This window comes from Phodopus roborovskii, unplaced genomic scaffold, assembly GCF_943737965.1.
Source record: "Phodopus roborovskii unplaced genomic scaffold, PHOROB, whole genome shotgun sequence".
Classification (NCBI taxonomy): Eukaryota; Metazoa; Chordata; class Mammalia; order Rodentia; family Cricetidae; genus Phodopus; species Phodopus roborovskii.
The window spans coordinates 15,265,123-15,287,234 of NW_026126448.1; the positions used below are offsets into that span (position 1 = coordinate 15,265,123).

Here is a 22,112-nt window from a genome sequence, read left to right on the forward strand (position 1 = left end):
AAGGTCTTGCTTTGTATTCACTCAGAATGTATTTAACAAGCCAGAGGGAACTTCCAACTCTTCATTGGCACCCATACCTCTGGGCCAAGAGGTGATGAACACACCCGTGCAGTCTGCAGTGTCAGCAGAAAAAGATGCGCCTGACCCCTCCTTCAGTAGCTCCATCAGCAGACCTGCTGCAGCTGCTCTGGAGACTCTTGCTAAACAGTCCCAGCAGATTGCTTTGACCCATTCGTTCATGAGGCTCAAGTGCCAGCATTGTAACCATCTGTTTGCCAAGAAACCAGAGCTGCTTTTCTACAAGGTAAAGAGACGACATGAACTATCCAGTGAAAGCATTTCTGGTTTTTCATCTTTGATAGTTCCTTAGTTTGTAATATATATATTTGTGTGTTCACAGATAGGGGCATGTCATGGTGTGCATATGGAGCACAGTTTGCAAGAGTTGGTTCTTTCCTTCTGTCACATGGGTGCTGGGATGAAACGTAGGTTGTTAGGCTTGACAGTAGGTGCCTTCACCTACTGAACCATCTCACTGGTCTGGAAAAATACTTCTTAAAGAGAAAGCTGCAAAAGCTGGGCAGTGATGGCACATGCTTTTAATACCAGTGCTCAGAAGGCAGAGGCAAGTGGATCTCTGTGAGTTCGAGGCCAGCCTAGTCTACTGAGCTAGTTCCAGGACAGCTAGGGCTATTACACAGAGAAACCATGTCTCAAAAAACATAAACAATAAAACAAAATAAATAAATTAATTAATAAAAATAAAAAAAGAGAAAGTTTTGGTATAGTTAGATTTAAAAAAAAAAAAAGATCTTTAATTCTGTGTTTGGGGGTGGTGGTAGTGGGGAATATATGCGTGAGCACAAGTGCCTGTTGAGGCCACAGGCCTTGGATCTCCTTGTAGCTAGAATTATGCTGAGAATTGAACTCAGGTCCTCTGCAAGAGCTGTGCACACTTAACCAGTGAGCCATGTTTCCAGCCCCTTAATGACATTTGTTGTTACTTGTTTTTGCAGGGTAGAATGTTTCTGTTTTGTGGCACTGTTTGCTCTGAAGAATACAAAAAGAAAAATAAAGTTATGGCATTGTGTGACTACTGTAAGATATATAAAATCATAAAGGACATTGTGCGGTTCTCTGGGGTGGACAAGCCATTTTGTAGTGAAGGTAAAAATGAGTTTCAGTATTACTCACCCAGTATGTAGTAGAGTTCATAGTCATGATTTTTGCCTTTCTAAAACTTTTCTGTTGCTGGGCAATGGTGTGCTCCTTTGCTCCTAGAACTTGGGAGGCAGAGGATCTCTGTGAGTTGGAGGCCAACTTGGTCTGCAGAGTGAGTTTCAGGATAGCTAGGACTGTTACACAGAGAAACCCTGTCTCGAAAAACCAAGAACCAAAAAAAAAAAAAAAAAAAAAAAAAACCAAAAACCAAACTAAACCAGAAAAACTCTTTTCTCTTATGAAGCATTACTTGGACACTCTTAAAAAGTTGAATTTATGCAGTTTATACTTACTATTCCTTAAGATTTGTCCTTTTAAGCATTGCAGTAATCTCAGCAAACAAAAAAATATAAGCTAATCAATGGCATTAGAAAAAAATCTTGTAAGTTTAGCTAAGACTTTTGTATTTTTTGTTCTACCTATTTGTAAAGTGTGAATCTAAGTTATTGTTACTATTGGCTTAAGAAACTTATACTTCTGATATTTCTGAATATGGATGATTTAATATTTAGAGCATAAATAAATGTTAATGTTTGTTGTGTGAATATGGAGATAATCCTATCACATAAAGGCAAATAATTAAGTCAGGAAACCAAGCCCACATGTTTTGAAAGAGACTTTAACTGCTGAGCAATCTCTTCAGCTATTTTTTTTAAAGTCAGGATCTCAAGTAACTCAGTCTGGCCTTGAACTTGACCTGTAATTGAGGCTGCCCTGGAATTTCTGATACACCTGCCTCTGTCTCCCAGATACTAGGCTTATAGGCCTGTCAGGTCATACCTGGCTAGCAGTCAGCTGAAACACCATACTCATTTCACATCTTGGAGCTAATGTGTGTCTTTTCCTTTCATCCTTTCTGGTGCTTAGTTTGCAAGTCCCTCTCTGCTCAAGACTTTGCAGAAAGGTGGACAAACTGCTGTAAGACGTGCAGTTACTGTTTACAAACATCTGCAAATTTTGTGGAGAGTCAACTGGAAGGCAAGCTCCAAATTTTCTGTGGTGAAGAATGCATGTCCAAATTTACAGCTCTGTTTTATCAGGTAAATAGGACATGTTCTTTGTCTTTCTGAATTAGGTGCTAATCATTTTCAATTTAAGATTTGTTCATATTATATGAAAAAAATATGTTTAGAGTTTAGGATTTCTGGAAGTTCCTTTCCCCACCCTGTCCTGATATTAGGGCTTGAATTTAGGACCTTATGCATGCTAGACAAATATTCTACCTCTGAGCTGTATCTCTAGCCTGGCATTTTGTTGTTGAGTAAGTGTGTGCTTTTTTTATTCTCTCTTTCTTATAAAGTATGATGACCTTGTTTGTAACTTTTAGGTTAGAAATTTACATAACGTTGTTTTAAGTGGCTCTGTAATTCAGGTTACTCTGGGGAATTTAAAGTCAGACCTTGTCCTCCCTTCATAGGTCAAGTGACAAACTGATAATCTTACCTATGTTCCTATTTTTGAAAGGCATAGAGTGAGGGGTATAATTAAATGAGCAATAATACAAGTCTGGTGCTCCTTCATTGTTATTTTGTTTATTCCCAGAGCCTGTTCTGAGAGTTAGGTATATTACTGCTAGTTTATAAATAGGAAAAGTGAAGTCTAGAGACGTTAGTACCATGTCCATGAGGAAGCTAGTAGCTGACAATTACATTGTACCCACTGCTTTCTAGTGAAATCAATAATTACTTAACTATCTCACTCCTAAATGTAATTTTCTTATGGAGGAATATAATAGATTTTAACCATTATATGGTAAAGGATCAATCACAGTGCTTAAAAAAAGGATACTTAAATATTTGTTGAGTGAATCTGTCTTTATAACTCCAAAGCTCATGCTCTTTTCTGTATGTTCTGTATGTTCCGTCTTACAAAATACAACTTATCTGTGTATTCCTTCATTACTAATTTTGGAAACAAAAAGAACAACTTTAAAAAAATCAGTTTTTAGGATGTCTTTTATGGAACAAGTAATAAAATCTGTTTTTAAGTACAGTATTTTAAGTGGGAACTTTCCATTTTGTAATCTCACTAAACCGTTTTCATAGTGTCTCTGGTTAGGGCTAATGTTACCTTTCTATAATTTTAATCATGCCTTGTCTTTTGCTCCTCAGACAGCCAAATGTGATGGTTGCAAGCGTCAGGGTAAGCTAAGTGAATCTTTGAAATGGCGAGGCAACATCAAATACTTCTGTAACCTGTTTTGTGTCTTGAAGTTTTGCCATCACTATAGTGTGAATGACCCAGTTCACAAAAAAGGTAAAATTAAACTTGGCTACTGAGCTCTTTAAGTCAATGCTAGGATATATTGTCAGCATACACAGTTGAAATAACTACAATAAAACAGATTCACTGCATTCATATAGCCTGAATTTGCTTAAAATTTTCTTTAGGACTCCTTAATGACAGTCTGTTCTAGTTTGTTTTCTGTTACTGTGGTAAACACTATGACCAAAAGCAACTGGGAAAGGAATGGATTTATTTCATCTTCTGACTCTTAGGTCACATCCATCAGTGAGGGAAGTCAGGGCAGGAGCTCAAGGCAGGAACCTGGAGGCAGGAACTGAACACACCCTACAGCAACACTGCTCAATGGCTTGTTCTTCATTGCTCTTCAGCTTGTTTTTTTATATAACCCAGGACCTCCTCTGCTCAGGAGTGACAATGCCCAAATGAATCATTAATCAAGAAAATGCCCCACAGACTTGCCTACAGAGTAGGTATTTTCTGTATTGAGGTCCCGATGACCCTAGCTGTGCTAAATTGACAGATGACCATCACACAGTCCTTGAGAGAAAATTAATTCTGATGCCTTTTTGCTGTCATAAAGCAATGAGTTAATAAGTAAATATATTTATTTTATAGGAAAATTTGATTGCTTTTGATTAAACGTAAGTGAATATAAGCAACTTACACTAAAGGATCCATACTACTCAGTTATAATTAGAAATAAATATTAAAAAGAGGGCAAACAGAGGGAGAGGATGTAAGTGTGTTAATATGGTTGCTGTGGCTGGTGTAGAATCTGATGCAGCTCTTGCTTGTAGTTTAAAAAAAAAAAAAGAGAGAAGCCCATTAATTATTTCAGAAAAAAATAATAAAGTAGAGCAGTTCTTTACAAGTAGGACAGCAAATTTGTTTAGAAAATTCAGAAGAATAGATGTGAGTCAGAAACACTTGATATATCTTCTGCTAGGATCCTTAAGGTCCACTTGATTGACAGAATCCATCTACTTTTGCCTTTCAAAATCTGGATCTTACTTACCTTGTGCTCCCTTTATGTATGTCTATTTTAAACTTTTGGGTTAGGCAACTCTTCCCTAGGACTAGTAGGTTGGTAGAAGAATCTTCATTTTGTAATATAGTTGAGGTAAACCAATTGGAGACCGTGTCAGAAGAGGAAGGGAAAAAGAAAGGCAAATATTGTTTGTTTTGTTTCATATATTCGTAAAGTAGAAGGGTAACTATTGTAGGGAGAAAGGGGACAAGGAGTAATGAGTATAATTAGCATGAATATTAGTAAAATATAATGATAAACAGTATGACAATAAAACCTATTATTTTTATGCAAGAGAAAAGCCAGTGTTACATGGGGGGATAGCTGCCTCATTGACTTATAAAAATTGCCATGTAAAAGTTTTATATGAAACAAGCTTAAATGTAGGGTCTTATACCCACTAACAGAAACTCCAAGTTAATCGCAATACCTGACATTTTACCCGTTAGATATTAAAATTATTAGATTTCCCAGACATTTTATATGGGATTTAGATTGTCCTTTGAAGCTAGAGTTTTGCACAACCAGGCTCTTTTTAAGTTCCAATGAACACTGACTTTCCAACAATAATTCAAGCTAACATTACACAGAGTTAGACCTTTGTATTGCTTCCTGAAATTATACTTGTTAAACAGTTTTATCCCTGTGTATAATCCTTACATTTGTACTATGTTTTTATTGTTTATTTTAATCAGAATTTATCTTATTCCTTATTTTTATGGAATAATTCATGAATTTGTATGTCTTCCTTGTCCAGGGGCAATGCTAATCTGTATCATTACACTTTTTTAGTACTTTTGCTCCCAAAGTCAGTATCAGTAATTATTCCTAAGGCACAAACTGCTTTGACGGCACTCCCTTCTCCAAGGATTGCTACAACTCCAGTTATAACCAGTGTGATATCATTGGCAAAAGTACCTGCTCTCCAGCCCACCATGAACACAAACAGTGATTTAACAGGTATGAGGCATTTGGCTAAGAGGCAAGTATTGCCTAGTGTAAGAGTTCTTATTGGCAATACCTTTCTTTATATTATATGAGGGAATATGCCCCCACTATGTGGGGTGAGTGGTTAGTAAATGAAGAGGGATCAGTTGGAAAGGAAGGGCCTGTATAGTTATTTTTTAAAATGGGCTGGAGAGATGACTCAGTAGTTAAGAGTACCTGCTGCTCTTGCAGAGGACCTGGGTACAGCTCTCAGCAGTTACATGGAGGCTCTAACTGTAACTGCAGTTTCAGGGGATCTCATGTCCCCCTTTGGGTTTTGTAGGCATGAGGCATGCATGTGATGCACATACATTAACTGTAGGGAAAACACTCATACACATACATTAAAATAAATTAACAAAGAATTTGAAAATTTTAATATACCCACCCCCCCTACTTTGTGTGTGTCAGTGTGTGTGTGTGTCAGTGTGTGAGTGTGTGTGTGTTTGTGATGCATATATACTTATTTCTGTATAGGTGGGTGGGCATGGAAGCCAGAGGTTGATGTTAGGTGTTTTCATTATTCTCCATCTAGTTTTTTTTTTTTTTTTTCTTTTTCTCTCATATGTGGAAACTTTATTTTAAAAAAATATAAGATGGTAACAAAATCCATCTAGTTTTTTAAAATTTAAATTTATTTGTGTGTGTGTGTGTGTGTGTATGTATGTATGTATGTATGTATGTATGTATGTGTATAATATGCGCACAAGTATGGGCAGGCACATGCCAGGCCTTGTTTGTGGCGGTCAGAGGACAGCTTTTGGGAGTTAGTTCTCTCCTTCTACTTGGGCTCTGAGGATCAAGCTCAAGTTTTCAGGTTTGAGTGGCAAGCATCTTAACCTACCTAATCCTTCTTAATTTTTAAGACAGGGTCTCACTGAACCTGTAGTTCACTGTTTGGCTCAGTGAACTATAGGATCCTCCTGATCAGCTGGGCTTACCGATGCAGAGACATGCCTGGTGTTTCTGTTTTTAAACATGGGTTCTGGGCATCTGAACTGTGGCCTTATGCTTGTACACCTAGCACTTCACATGCTGAGCCTTCTGGCCAGCCCCCCAATCTTTGCTTCTTTGTTGCCAGGCTTTCTAATAAAGTAGCAAGGGCCTAAAGTAGGGAATCCTTACTTTTACTAGGCACTACAGGTGTTTCTGTGGACCATTTTTTGAGAAATTCTCACCCATACTCTAACCTACCTTTATAAGAAAAAAGTGAATGCCAGTTTCAATGTTTACTTATATATACTGTGGGAATGATCTTGTGTCTTTTGATTTCTAACAGGTGCAAGTCCTAATGAGGCAGCAAAGATCATTGAAAATGTGAGTTTTATTGTTCATATGTAACCTGGTAATCCCCAACTTACTTGTTTTCATTTTGCTTATAATCTAATAAAGACGTACATATGCATATACATATACACATACATTATACAAGTACTTTTCTGTTTGTAGCTTATTCTTTTCAAAAGGTTGAGTGGTAACACATTTTATGTTTGAATTGTATTGTTGGACCGTAGATCATTAGTAAGGATATACTCTTGATTTATCTTACTGTTTGTATTAAGGTTCCTTTATTTGTTTAAGTGCTTGCTAACTCCTGGCTGCTCATTTTTCCTCATTGGAAAGTTCAATTTTGTCACTGTAATTTTGAACTGTGTGAGGCTGAAAATAATACAAAGTGCATATTTATTTAATCTCTCACTTTATGTCTCAAGTTTGAAAAATGTGAAAAATTCCCCCAGTTTAAAAACAATTTCAAAGCATGAATAATTTCAGATTTATCGGGTTACAAGGATCACAGGCTTTGCTGTTGTAGCTCAGTGCCAGTCATCACTTCTGCAGGAGAATGAAATTCCCGTCATCCTTCATCAGTATCATATGTTTGATCTAACATATGGTGTGTTAGCTCTTGACTTAATGATTTTGGTGACCATTTGCTCTTGATATAATTAAAAGCCTTTTGGGTGGGAGTGGGTTTCGAGACAAGGTTTCTCTATGGAGCCCTGGTTGTCCTGGAACTTAGTCTGTAGATCAGGCTGGCCTCTGCCTCCTGAGTGTTGGGATTAAAGGTGTGTGCCATCACCACCTAGCTTAAAAATCTTTTCTTATGTATTAATATCATTCAAGTGTTATGAAATGGTGTTGCTAGGGCTGAAAATGTGTCCCACATTCAGTGTCATTGGAACAGAAGTTAGAGATGATGAAAATCTGCAAGATGACCAAACTACTGCTGTGGTGTCTAGGTGCTGTTAAACTGGGAAAATGTGTCCTGCGCAGTCTGAGAGGTAATACTCAAAACCCCAAAGTAGCATAGTAAATTAGTCAAACTACTTGCCTAGCTTAGAAAAATTATAGCCAGGCAAGTATAGCAGAATAAGTGGAAAAAACTGTGGCAATTCCAGCATGAATTATTTTTGATGAAATGAAAATAGGTAGAACATCAAAATGGCTCAACAGGTAAAGGCGTAAAGGCGCTTGCCACACAAGATTGACCATGTAAGTTTGATCCTCTGAACCCATGCAAAGGTGTAAGGAGGGAACCGGCTCCATAGAGTTGTCTTTTGTCCTTCACATGTGCATAGTGTTACTCACATGTCCCCACATCATGTGTACAAAAAAAATAATAATAAATAAAATACATTTTAGAATATGGGAAATGGCAGTGAGGCAGAAATTTTATCATAAGTCTTAGTGATCTTTCTGGGTTTAAAGCCCATTGAGGGTTTAATATATAAATGAGTAGGTAAGCTATGTCTGTTGTCACATTTGACCATATTATATCAGCAATTACTTTTTGTTTGTTTTTATTTTTTGAGACAGGGTTTCTCTCTGTAACAGTTGGCTGTCTTGGAATTTGTTCTGTAGAGCAGGCTGGCCTCAAATTCAAGAGATCCACCTGCCTCTGGGATTAAAAGTATGCACCACCATGCCCAGCAGCAATCATTATTTTATTTTACATATTTTTCAAAGATTTATTTATTATGTATGTAGTGTTCTACCTGCATGTATGCATTCAGGTGAGAAGAGGGCACCAGATCTCATTACAGAAGCGTGTGAGCCACCATGTAGGTGCTGGGACTTGAACTCAGGACCTTTGGAAGAGTAGGCAGTGCTCTTAACCACTGAGCCATCTCTCCAGCTTGCAATTATTATTTTTGAAGGTAATGATCCAAATATGGGTTGTTGTTCCACAGTGAAAAAGCAAAAGATGGGAAATATATCTGTATATCAAAGATCCTTAGTCAGGGAGTCAAAACACATTCCCGTCAGTCTTTAGCAAAAGTCTTGCCTGGAGTCACTATTGTAGAAAGGTAGCTTGTCCAGTTTAGTCCTTCTAACTCTCCTAGTATTTATCATGTTGGAAGATGACACTGTTAATTATTTTCAGACAGTATAGTCATTAATGAAAGTCATTAAATTAACTTGTATACATTGATATATTACATGTTATACAGTAAATCATTTTAAATTATGTGATTGATCACTTGTACATTAGTAGTTATGTCATTAAATGTACTTGTACAAGTAAGATGTTACTGTGTATAATTAATAAGTATTATTAACATATATTTATAAAAGTGTGCTATATAATTTCTAACAATCTACAGTACTTGTTATAAATTTGTGTGCTCTCAGAAGTCATCCTTCTACTTTATGTATGTGGGACAATTAGTCTTGAATTGTGCTAGTTTTGAACTGCTCAGGTTTTTAGGAACATACACCTCATTTAGTACAGTTGCCCTATATATGTTTTCCCTATGTGGATTATTTCTGTAATTCACCTGTCATTAAAACTGTGTCACTGGGGGCTGGAGAGATGGCTCAGCAGTTAAGAGCAGTGGCTGCTCTTCCAAAGGACCTGGGTTCAATTCCCAGCACCTACATGGCAGCTCAGAACAATCTATATCTCCAGTTCCAGGGGATCTTATGTCATTATCTGGTTTTTGTAGCCTCCATGAGCACTAGATATGCATGTGGTACATAATCATACTTATAGGTAAAATACCCATACTCATAAAAATAAATTTAAAAATGTTTTATAAACCTGGTACCAAATAGTTCTGATTGATTCAGTTTTAGTCTATTAAAGTATAATTGTATGGTATGTTTTAGAATTTTTTGTTTCTCTGAAAATGTTAATGTGAACTTTCTTCAAGTTATTTAAATAATTTGATTTTTGTGGAATGTTAAATACAAGAAAACATAAGGAAGCAATTCTGCTGAAGTCAGCAAACACATATAATTCTAGATAGTATTTTAGACTTTGCATATTGGATGGTCTCTGTTGCAACTGGAGGGTCTGTCACCTCTGCCGATCTAGTGCCAGAGTAGCTGCAGAAAATATGTGGGCAAGTGCATTTCAAATAAAACTTTATGTACAAAACAAACGAAGGCGCACTTTTCCAAGCCCTGATCTGCTGTGTTCTCACCATCCAGAATTAGATTTGTTTGTTTGCTTCTGTGAGTTACTTTTCTGTTGCTGTGATAAAATACCATGACCAAAAACAACATAGGAAAGGGTTAACTTTGTAAACAAGCTCCTCTTTTTACCTTGTTATTTTTCCAGATTTCATTTAAGATTTAGAAGCAGAGGAGTCACATGATGGAAGCAGGGAGGTTAAATTTTGTTGTTGTTAGTTGATTGGTTTGTTTTGTTTTCATTTAATACAATGTCTTAATTTGGGTTATTCTTGAATTACCATCTTCCCGCCTCAGCCTCCATATTGATTTGTGTTTTTAAAAGTTCTTTGTGAGTGAGTGGGTGAGGGGAGCTAGAGGTAGCTCAGCTAGTGGAGTATTTTCCTAGCATGCATGAAAGCTCTGAGTCTGGTCCCTGATACTTTATAAACCCAGCACTCAGCAGCAAGAGGGTGAGAAGTCTGACACCATCCTCAGATACATAGCAAGTTGTAGGACAGCTTTGCTCATTAAAATAAATTCTGGCAACAATGTGGAGGAAAATCCTGCAAGAGCGGAAATAGCTTCAGGAAGACAGGTGGGAAGGCACTGCAGCAATTCAGCAGAGCAGAACAGGGATTGTAAGAGGCAGGGAAAGCTAGAGAGAAGGCTATGGGGATACTCGTGACAGCTATTAGTCATCCAAGAGTATATACTACATAGACAAGTGGATATGTGACTCTGGGCTATAAGGTCAAAGTAGGAAAGATCAGTCTGGAAACTAATCATTTATATGGATGTGGTGGCACACATGTAATCTTAGCATCTGGGAGGCAGAGCTGGAAGGGTCACCCTAAGTTCCAAGCCAGGCTGGACTATGCACCAATACCCTCAAGAACGGAAGTGAAGCAGGAAAGAGGGAGGGAGTCAGGGAAGTGGGGAAAGAGAAGATGCTCAGGATGTGGTTTAGTGTAGAGCATTACCTAACACATGCCAGGCTTCTGATAGGTTTGATTCCTATTGTCACTGCCTCCACCATTAAAAAGTAAAGAAACACTAAAAAAACCCAGCACCTTATAAGGGCAGAGTGGTTCAGGGCATCATAACGCTATTCAGAATGCCATGCCATTTCAAATTTCTGAATTACTTGTTCCTGAAATTATATACATACATACATACATACATACATACATATGAGTATTTTTGTGAGGATAAAATGTGTTGTTTCAGATCAGTAGGAGAAATGTGGATTACTCAAAAAATAATAATGGGATAACTAAGGCATATAAAAGAAAATATTTTGCATTTCTGCCAGCCAATTTTAACCAAAATGAAGTTCAAATGGGGATTTAACTGTAAGAAGCAAAATAACTAAGAAATATGTAGGGAAAACTGTCACAAATATGTCACAAAACTTAGAAATCATTAAAAAAATCTATAGGGAAATTCAGCTATATTCCAAACTCAAAAGATAAATGCTGCCTCAACACACTTCTAAACAATTCTAATCCCAGCACTTGGGTTGCAGAGGCCCTCAGATAACTGAGTTCAGGGCCAGCGTGGTCTGGTGAATTCTCTATCTTCTGATATTAGAGAGTGAACCTGCCTCAGAAGGGAAGTGAAAGGAGGAAAATGGGTAAATGTAAGGGTAGCAGCATTTTTGCTATTTTCTGAGTGTGTGTGTGTTTTGGATTGAACTGGAACCTTGGTGTGCTAGGCAGTCGTTTTATTACCAACCTATAATAACTCCAAGCCCCAAAAGTAGTTTTTAAAAATGTGTAAAGAGAATAAATAAAAAAGACCCAACAACCAGTAGAAACAAACAAGAATATTCACCAGTTTACAGACCTGGTCATGAAGGTAGTTCTTAATACGCAACTTCATTGTCAATGGAATGAAGCTAAGTCAAGCGGCATATTCCTGTAAACTTGTCACTCACAGGCAGAGGCAGGAGGATCACAATGGTTTTATGTTGGCCTGGGCTATCTAGTGAGACCCTGTATCAGAAGAAGAAAAAATTGGGGCAGGAGAGGTGGCTCAGCATTAAGAGCTTTGTGTTGCCCCAGTTCCAGGGCATCCCACTTCCTCCTCTGGTCTCTGTTGGCACCATGCATGTACATGGTGCACAGACATACATTCAGCTGAAATACTCAGATACATTAATAATAATAGTAAGAATAATAAATATATAACACTGAGTGCTGTTTGAAAAAGATATAGAAATGAACTGAGAACCACTGTTTAATTAGATTGGCCAAGATAAAAATGAAAGATCGATGAAGGCATTCTGACATGTTGCTGATAGGAGTATGAATAGGTAAAATTATTTCAGAGGAATTTAAGTGGAAATAAAGTTTTAAAATGCAGAACCAGATGCTATTTATAATTGGTTTGCATTGTTTTTAATAGTAGAAGCTTGAAACCCAATTTATCCATCAGTGGCTGAGAGAGACCATAGGTCACTCTGGAATTTCCTACACAAGCAGAGTCTGAAATGTGCCCCTTCCCATTCCCACATCTGTTTACATAGCCTAGCTAGTAGTAGAGAGCTCTGCAGAAAGTCCATGGTTACAGTTAAAGTAAGTATGTTATATTCATATAATGGAATACTATGCCTTTGTTTAAAAGAATAGAGCCTGTATGTACAGGCTTCTAGAAAGAAGGTAGCATTAACCTTAGAATAGCACAGTTCCATTTGTGCTTTAAATACACAAGTATATCTGCTTGTGCATACATAGAGAATATCCTGGAAAGACCACCAGTTGTTAAGATCAGTTTTCCTGCCAGCCTGGTCTCACTGCTGCATCAGCCCCAAATAACACACAGAGATGCTGTGTTAAGTATAAAGCTGTTGTTACTAGCGTTTCTTATTGGCTAGCTCTGTCTTAAATATTAACCCATTTCTATTAATCTAAGTGTTTCCACATTGTCTTGTCTTAACAGAGAGGGTCCAGACCTCTTTCTCTCAAGTCCCTACATCATGACTCCTTACTATATCTCCCAGAATCCTCCTTGTCTCCTAGTCCCACCTATGTTGCCTTCCTATTTGCCAACAGTGCTTTATTCATTAACCAATAAGAGAAACATAGTTACAGAATGACATCTCCCATCTCTCCTCTTTTCTGTCTAAAATAAAAAGAAGGGTTTTAACTTTAACATAGTAAAATATATAACAAAACAGTTATCAAATAAGAACTATTGTTAACAATATTTAGTCCATTAACATTTAGCAAGATTTAAAGAAAATGTTTCATCATTTATCCTATCTTTGTGAGTCTAAAGTCTTATATGTAACTCATCTTTAATCCTAACTAAGGAAAACTGTAACCATAACTATCTGTCTTCAACTCCATCAAAGACCACAGAAGGATAATATATAAACTCTGGAAAAGACAGAGACAACTCACCTGGTCAGTCACCTGAAGTTCTTCAGTAATGTTCCATCTTCAGCCTATAAGCCATAGTGTGTCTGGCAGACTCCTCAGCAAAGCAGGAAACTTTAAAATGTCCACCTATATTGGCGGTTTGTCAGTCACTTAACCTCTGTGTCCTGCAGAATGTGTCTGGCAGACTCTTCCATGAAGCAGGAATCCTGTAGCACTGTCCATCTTGTTTTAGCAGTCACTTTCCTGTGGGTCCTGCATGTCTAGTTTATACCAGTAAGTAGGGGATTCCATCTGAGAAAAACTGATTGGGCCAGAATTCTAATGGGAAATTATTTCCAGTTGTTCACTATTCATTTGAAAATATATGTAGAGTTTTTTTGAGATAGGGTAGTAGTTCGGACTGCACTTGAATTTATGATTATCCTTCTGGTTCAGCTTCCTGGGTGCTGGGATTATGCATGTGCATCACTTTGTCTAGACAAAATTTGCTGGGGTGATGGTAGTGGTGTTTGAGACAGGCATCTCACTATATAGGTTTGGCTAATGTAGAAGGCACTTTGTAGGCCAGGTTGGCCTTGAATTTATAGAGATTTGCCTGCCTCTGCCTCCTTAGTGCTAGGATTAAAGACATGTGCACTATGACTGATGAATTTTTTTTTAAAATAAGAAAAATGCTAGAAGTTATGATGGACTATTCGTAGGCAAGGGAATGTAAATAATTTTACACATGAAGAATAATAGTAGGCTAAGTATCCACTGACTGAGAAATAGCCTTAAGTAAAATGATCTGTTAATTAGGGTATTAGAAAATGAATGTTTAATCCCAGCACTTGGGAGGCAGAGACAGGCTGATCTTTGTGAATTTGAGGCCAGCCTGTCCTACAAAGTGAGTTCCAGGACAGCCAGGGCTGTTAACACAGAGAAACCCTGTTTGAAAAAAAAAGAGAAAGAAAGAAAATGAGCTCACATATATTGCTTATGGTCACACACTTAGATATAACTTTTTTCAAGAGCATAGTGCTGATGCCATAATTTAAACCACATGCTTACGAATCAACAGTAGCACTCAGACTTTTAGTCCATAGATACACTAGCACATGTGGGATGGATTTATGTGTAAGGACAGGAGTCATGTGGCATTGTTTGTACTGGCACAAGATTTATATTGTGTATAAGCAAGAACTCTTTTAGTTACTTATGCCTCATTGATTAATAGGTTATTCAAGGGGCTTGACAGATTCTTTAAAGTCATATAAATACACCTCCAAGGTAGCTTGCTTACTAAGAGTAGGGTGCTGAAACTTAGCATGCTGCCATTTGTAGTCAGATGCCAGTGATCTATCAAGCTGGGATCAGTGGTTATTTTCAGAGTTGAGTCTGGGTAGAGGCCATTCAGCCATGTACACACTTATTTCTGTTTAATTTTTCATTTACTGCATATATGTGGGAATTAGAGGACAACTGGGTGGGGTGGGGGGGGGTTCTGTGTTCTGTTCTTTCCTTGGACCATAGAGATCCCAGGGGTCAAATGGGTTTGAACTCAGGTGGTCAGCCTGGATGGAAGAGCCTTAATAGCTGAGCCATTTCATTCGACCTGGCTTGCTCTTTTGAATAATTTAGAAAATGGGACGTAGTTCCCACATCACCCTTTTTCCAAGCAGTCACTCTCAGCTCCCAATTCTGCTTTTTTCTCAATAACTCTTTCCACTATTTAGACTTCTAAGTGTGTTTTATGATTGTTTGACTTGGTTGTTGTTGTTTGTTTGCTTTTGTTTTTCAAGACAGGTTTTCTCTTTGTAGCCCTGTCTGTACTGGAACTCACTCTGTAGACCAGGCTGGCCTCTATTTCAAAGATCTGCCTGCCTCTGCCTCTTGAGTGTGCTGGAATTAAAGACTTATGCCACCACTGCCCAGCTACTTGTTCAGTTTTTGTGTCTCCTTCTCTGATCAGGGCTCTTTGTTTTTTTCTGTTGTATCCCCAGGATTTAGACGCTTGGCTCATAATAAACATTCAGCAAATGTTTTATGAATGAAATAAATGTGTTTTAAATAAAATGTGCCACTCTATATCCTTTTCACTATGTTTTATGGGGATCTGATCTTTGTTTACAAAAGTTTATTTTTCTTCTAATTTCTAGGTAGGCAAATGTATCACTCTTTTTTTGCTTTGTTTTTACATTGCTCTTAAGAATACTTCCTTTCTGCTTTGAAATTTGAAATTCTCTAGGCTTTTTTTTTTTAAGTTAGGGTTTCTTTGTATAACAGCTCTGGTTGTCCTGGAACTTGCTCTGTAGATCAGGCTGGCCTCAGAACAAAAGAGATCTGCCTGCCTCTGCCTCCTGAGGGCTGGGACTAAAGGCGTGCATCACCATTACCTGGCCAGATTGATATCTTTGATCAATGAAGATTATATATTATTTTGTGGAATCTGTGATTGGATCCCATTTTTTGGAATAATTGTCCTCAGCAAATGTTTTTTCTTTATTTGGCTGTTTTGCTAATATTTAGGCAGAATAATTTGTGTGTGTGTGTTACTAGGATTTAAACTGAGGGGTTTACCCATGCTAGACATACCCATTTCCCAGAATATTCTTTTAAAAAGGAATAAATGGAACCAATGCTGATTAGGAGAATTGGCAGTTAGTGGTTATCTTAGTTACTTTTTAATTGTTGTGACAAAACACCACAGCCAAGAGAGCATCTAATTTGGGGTTACAGTTTCAGAGGGTTAGAGTTCATGATGATAGAGCAAAAGTGTGACAGCAGAAAGAGCTGAGAATTCCCATGTTAATGGTTTCAGAGGTTTAGTTCATTATCTTCATGTTGAGCCATGGTGGTATGCAGGCAGACATAGTGCTGGAGATGGGTCTGAGATTCCTACATCTTGACTTGCAGGCAACAGGAAGTGGTCTGTCTCATTGTGCATGGCTTGTGCATATGTGAGACCTCAAAACCTGCCTCCACAGTGACATACTTCCTCTAACAAGAGTACACCTACTCTAACAAAGCAACACCTCCTAATAGTGCCAATCCCTATGGGTGCCATTTTCTTTCAGACCACTAGAGTGGTTTTTGGTTATATTCTCCCTCAGAGCACTTTCTGTTTGTAACTGTTCTTCCACAGGATAGCACACTGCTTCTCATCTGATAGAAATATGACTGTTGGTAAGTTACTAAAAACACTCTGGCCTGTGGGTTTGTTTCTAACTAGGGAAGTGCACTGGCAGATGCTGACACACTCCAGTCTTTGCAGCCTCCTGTGCTTCAGAAGAACAAAGGCATATTGTGCAGGCCAGTTACACAGACCAAGGCCACCTCTTGCAGACCACATACCCACCATGTTGAATGCCAGACAGGTAAGTGTCCTGTGTAAGGTTTGTTTTATGATTTATTTTTTTATAAAAAGGTAAAGACAGTAATTCTTGAGTGCTAAATGTTACATACTTCAAATCTACACAAAAGTATTTTGTATAGAATTAAATGTTTTACACATGTGTGCATTGCTCTTGCAGATTTACAGATAAAACATAATTACATATTTGCTTAAAAGAATTCATGATTGAGCCTTAGTGTTTTTTCTCTCTCTTTCTTAAGGTCTGTATTTAATTATTTAATTGTCAGTTAGTGAGAGAACAGATAATAGCTGTTTTCTGGTATATTGGTAATATGAAATTGTGTGAACTCTTACATGGAAACCTGTAGGGCATTGCCCCAATCAATGGCAGTGCCTTTCTCCCATACTCCTTATATTTTCAATTATTTTAGCTCTGCCCAAAGGTAGGTAGGTAGATAGAGGCAGGTAGGTGTGTGTGTGTGTGTGTGTGTGTGTGTGTGTGTGTGAAATTCAGAGCTTTGCATTTTATCACAGAGCTATAGTTCCAGTGTCATTTTTAATAGCAATTTTATTTCATAGACTAACTGAAGGGGACTTCTGAACATGAAGGCTTCCTCACACATCCTGGATTAGGCACAAACCACACCCAAACACCTGTTTATTAAGCAGGGAAGAAAAGTTTATGTGGGTCCTTCCTGACTCAGGTAGAAAAACAGCAGCAAATGACCTTGCGGGTGTAATTTTTAAGAGGAGGAAAAGGGAAGATCTGTGTTAGAATGGACTAAGATGTGGTTGTATAGGAGATAGGGGATGAGGAAGAAGGGGAAGGGGACAAGAAAAAGGGGACAGGTATTTGTCCCATAGGGACAAAGGACTGCTTCTGGATAGAGGGTAGACTGACGTCGCCCATAGGCAAATGGCAGTTTATAAAGGTAAAATGGAAAACTCCATGTTGGAATGAGGGGTTTAATTTTAATTGGGCATGTTAATTAGGTGAGCCAAAGGGGGCTTCTGATTCTTGCACTTCAATACTTTGACAGCTGTACCTCAGGAGGAAGTGGCAAAATAAGGGAATGGACCTTGGCGGCTAGCTTTAGGAATGTAAAAGGTTTTTAGCAAGACAGAGGGTATGGGGGAGAAGGACAAAGCCTTCCAGAGCCATGCTTGTCACACTCAAGCTACCAGAGTCCCTTCACTAACCTATATGTAAAATGCCTAGTCTGGAGCTGGGTGTTGTGAACTCAACTATAGTCCAAGCTGTTTGGGAGACTGAGACAGGAAATGTTGAGTTTAAGGCCAGTTTGGATTGCATTCCAAGAACCTGTCTCTAAATAAATAGATAAAGCTTACTCTGGAAAAAGTAATCATTGATATTTTACATAGGGTGCCTTTCCTTTGGTAGGAGTCAAAGAGAATTCTTCAGGAAATTTGATTATTTTCTGTTCTGTTTAAAATGATATTCTTACTTTTGTACATGAACTTCTGAACACCTTCACATATAAAAAGTAGTAAAGGATCTGTGATCTGTGGACATCTGGTATGTGTGTGCTTAATTATTTTTTTTAATTTCTGGATTAAATATTGGGCTTCTACTGTATATTGTAAATTGCTTTGTCACTTGACATCGTACTGAAAACATTTTCTATTGATAAAAACTTAAATATATACTGAGACCCTTTCTTCTATGTACTGTGCCTTCCCTCACTGTGTGTGTTTGGTTTTGAGAAAGGTGCCTCATGCAGTATCATAGACTAACCTCAGACTGGACATATAGCTGAGGATGACTTTAAACTCCTCATCCTCCTGCCTCCAGCCCGTAAGTGCTGGATTATAGCTTCCGTTCCCAGCCCTACATTGGGATTCTTTTATTTTATGGAACATGCCACAGTGTATGTGTTGTGTCCTAGAACAACTTGGTGGAATCTGTTACATCCATCCACCTTGTTAAGCTTGGTGGCAAGTACCTTTGCTTGTTGAGCCATCTCACTGACCCCTACATTAAGCTTCTTTAAAGATCTGGGTGTTGGTGGTACACACCTTTAATCTCAGCACTCAGGAGGCAGAGGCAGGCAGGTGTCTGTGAGTTCGAGGCCAACCTGGTCTACAGAGCAAGTTCCAGGACAGCCAAGTCTACACACAGAAATCCTGTCTCACCATCCCTCCCCTAAAAAGGACATAGATGCTAGTGTACATGTCATAATCAAACTCCTAGGATTGGTCTTTAGATTTATGTGTGGTATGTTGGTTTGTATTGGTGCTAAGGATTGGATCCAAGTGTCGTAGATCCCAGGTAAATTGCTACCACTGAGCTATTCTCTAGCCCCTAAATGTGCTTTTCAACTTCCAGATTTTAGAATTTATAGGCAACATTGAGTCAAATTAATGTTAATCTATCATGTTAAGGGATCTTTGTCCTGTTTTTTATAACACAACTATTCATATCATGTTGTACATGTTCATATCATAACAATGATTCAAATATTTCCTTCAGATTTTCCTCTGCCAAATGGAAAAAATGAAGAACCTGATTCTCCACCTGCAAAGAAAAAAAGAATGGACCTTTTCCAATCTTACAAAGCAGAATATATAAAATTTGGCTTTATTGTCTGTTCTGGATCAAAGGAAAGTTCACCAAGAGCACAGTGTGTCATTTGTAGAGAGATCTTACCTAGAGAAAGCCTGGTGCCAGTAAGTCTCTCTAACCACTTGAAGGCAAAGCATTCTGAACTAGAGAATAAGCCAGTAGACTTTTTTGAGGAAAAATCACTTGAGATGGAATGTCAAGACAGTCCTTTAAACAAATGTCTACTAGTTGAAGAGTCACTTGTGAAAGCTTCTTATTTAATTGCTTTCCAAATTGCCGCCAGGAAGAAACCATTCTCCATTGCTGAAGAATTAATTAAACCATATTTAGTAGAAATGTGTTCAGAAGTTTTGGGTTCAAGTGCTGGAGACAAAATGAAAACCATCCCTCTTTCTAATGACACAATTGAGTGCAGGATCAACAAGTTGTCTGCAGACATTGAAGACCAGCTGGCTCAGAAGCTCAGAGACTCCAGGTGGTTTGCCCTCCAGGTAGACGAGTCATCAGAGACCTCAGATGCCACTCTTCTCCTATGCTATGTTCGTTTCATCGATTATGACTGTGGTGCTGTGAGAGAAGAGTTACTGTTTTGTTCTGAAATGTCTTCTCCAAGCACAGATCTTGAAGTGTTTGAACTAATAAATAAATACATTGATAGTCGATCTCTGAATTGGAACCATTGTGTTGGTTTCTGTACTGATGGGCCCACAAGCATGACTGATAGACGTTCTTGTTTAAAGTCAAAAATTCAAGAGATCACCAAGAATACAGTGGTATTCACACATTGTTTTATTCACCGCGAACACTTAGCTGCTGAAAAGCTATCTCCATGCTTACACGAAACTCTTCTGCAGTCAGCGCAAATTTTAAGCTTTGTGAAGAACAGTGCCTCAGACTCACAAATGTTGGCAATTTTGTGTGAAGAGGTGGGATCGGAGCACGTGAATTTACCACTCAATGCTGAACTTCGGTGGCTGTCGAGAGGGAGAATTTTAACAAGGTTATTTGAGCTGAGACAGGAAATTGAAATACTTTTAAATCAAAAGCATTCAGATTTGGCCAGATATTTCCAAGACAAGGAGTGGGTTGCAAAGCTAGCCTATTTAGCAGATATGTTTTCACTTATAAATACATTAAATTCTGGTCTTCAAGGGACCATGGCTACTCTTTTCAGTTTGTATAATAAAGTCGACATGTTTAAGAAAAAGCTAAAAACATGGTTGAAGCGCACACAAGAGAACGACTATGATATGTTCCCTTTATTCTCTGAGTTCTTAGACTCATCAGATGTCAGTGTGAGAAGCATCACTAACATTGTTGTTGAGCATCTAGAAAAACTTTCTCAGATTTTCCATGACTGTTACCCACCTGAAGAGGATTTGCGTGTGGGAAACCTTTGGCTCATTGACCCCTTTGCCAGGCACGAGAATAACAACCTCACTGACTCTGAAGAAGAAAAACTAGCAGCTTTATCTTCAGATATTAGCCTACAGTCAGCTTATAAATCAATGTCTGTAGCTCAGTTTTGGGTAAGCGCAAAGACAAGTCACCCGGAACTCCATGAAAAGGCAGTGAAACTCTTACTGCCCTTTTCCACAGTCTGTTTGTGTGATGCCACCTTTTCGGCCTTGACTGCTTCGAAGCAAAGAAACCTGCTGGCTTTTGGTCCCACCCTAAGACTTGCAGTCACATCATTAGTTCCAAGGATAGAAAAGTTAGTAAAGGAGAAAGAGTAGTATGCATATTGCTTATTGTCAGAGTCTTTAATTTTGTGTTAAATTTTGTATAAGTATCCTAAAATACATTTGCTAATGTATTTGTATTTTTGGTGATTAAATGTTTTAATAATTTTTTCTTTGTTGTAGAGGGATTTAAGAATTATGGAACTTAAACATAATTATGTATAATTTAATAACACAAGATAGACAATTTAGCCTTTATATTGGTGATTGCTCTTGGAGTTTCAGAAGAAATGTCTTGCTTAAGAGAATTCCCCAAGAGACCTGCTGCCCCAGTATGTCAGTTAAGAGGTTGGCATTGGTGAAGGGCAGAAAAAGATTGGGTCAGTGGAGCCAGGTTGAGAATAGATTATAATTCAGTGATCTCACCTCAGCACTTTGTTTTGTTTTGTGTTTTGAGACACAGTCTCTCTACATAGCACTGGGTGTCCTGGAACTAACTCATTATGTAGACCAGGCTGGCCTCCAACTCAGAGAGATCCCACTGTCGTTGTTATCCCCTCTCCTCTCCCCCTCAATTGGAGAAGTTTCCACTGTCATCACTTTAGGGGAGCAGTCTGGTTTCTTTGAGATGACTACTCCAGGGCACAGCTTCACCGTAATGACATACCCTCATTTAAGGTGTGATCTGCCCTGCCAGGCTCCCTGTTGCTTGGAGCTAGTTTTGGTCTTTCACTGTACAGTATGTTTATGGGTCAGTTCTGTCTTTCCTAGAATTCAAGGTAATCTACAGGAAAAAGTGACTCAGGAAAATGGTTAAACAGAGATAAAGGGGGACAAAACAGAGTTAAGTTAGTGCTTCCCTTTATGATCAAGCGTTCAGGCGCAGAAACCCCACGTCGGCGGCGCCTCTAGTCCCAGCACTGGTGGGCAGAGTCAGGCTGGTCTTTGTGAGTTCGAGGCCAGAGCTAGTTCCAGAACAGGCTCTAAACCAATACAGAGAAACCCTGTCTCAAAAACAAACAAACAAACAAACATGTGAGAAGTTTTAGCCGGTGCCCAGCAGGAAGTAGGAACATTGGGGAATTTGAAAGCATAATTTGGGGGCTTCTCTTGGACCTCTAAAACCAGGGTTTGTTTGTTTTTTTTTTTTTTTTGAGACTGGGCTTTTTCAGTGTAGTTGTTACTGGCCTAATTCTTACTGTGTAGTCCATGTTGGCATTGAAATCTGGGCTGTCCTCAAGCCTCAACC

The 22,112-nt window shown here is 38.3% G+C and overlaps 1 protein-coding gene and 1 pseudogene across 7 annotated transcripts in view; one reads left to right on the plus strand and one right to left on the minus strand.

Moving 5' to 3' along the window:
• The window catches only part of Zmym6 (zinc finger MYM-type containing 6), a 301,190-nt gene that overhangs the window by 18,073 nt on the left and 261,005 nt on the right, over positions 1 to 22,112 (plus strand). For 4 of the 7 annotated variants that reach the window (XM_051188826.1, XM_051188825.1, XM_051188828.1 and 1 more), the window contains 8 exons: positions 26 to 304; positions 1,017 to 1,167; positions 2,089 to 2,261; positions 3,333 to 3,477; positions 5,288 to 5,455; positions 6,762 to 6,799; positions 16,475 to 16,619; positions 19,089 to 21,033. In XM_051188826.1, the coding sequence (XP_051044783.1) occupies positions 26 to 304; positions 1,017 to 1,167; positions 2,089 to 2,261; positions 3,333 to 3,477; positions 5,288 to 5,455; positions 6,762 to 6,799; positions 16,475 to 16,619; positions 19,089 to 20,917 (2,928 nt within the window). In that variant the 3' untranslated portion in view covers positions 20,918 to 21,033. Of the gene's footprint in view, positions 1 to 25; positions 305 to 1,016; positions 1,168 to 2,088; positions 2,262 to 3,332; positions 3,478 to 5,287; positions 5,456 to 6,761; positions 6,800 to 16,474; positions 16,620 to 19,088; positions 21,034 to 22,112 lie in introns of those variants that run through there. The other 3 variants (XM_051188827.1, XM_051188830.1, XM_051188831.1) reach the window with 3 other exon arrangements.
• On the minus strand, positions 5,208 to 5,304 carry LOC127225517 (uncharacterized; annotated as a pseudogene).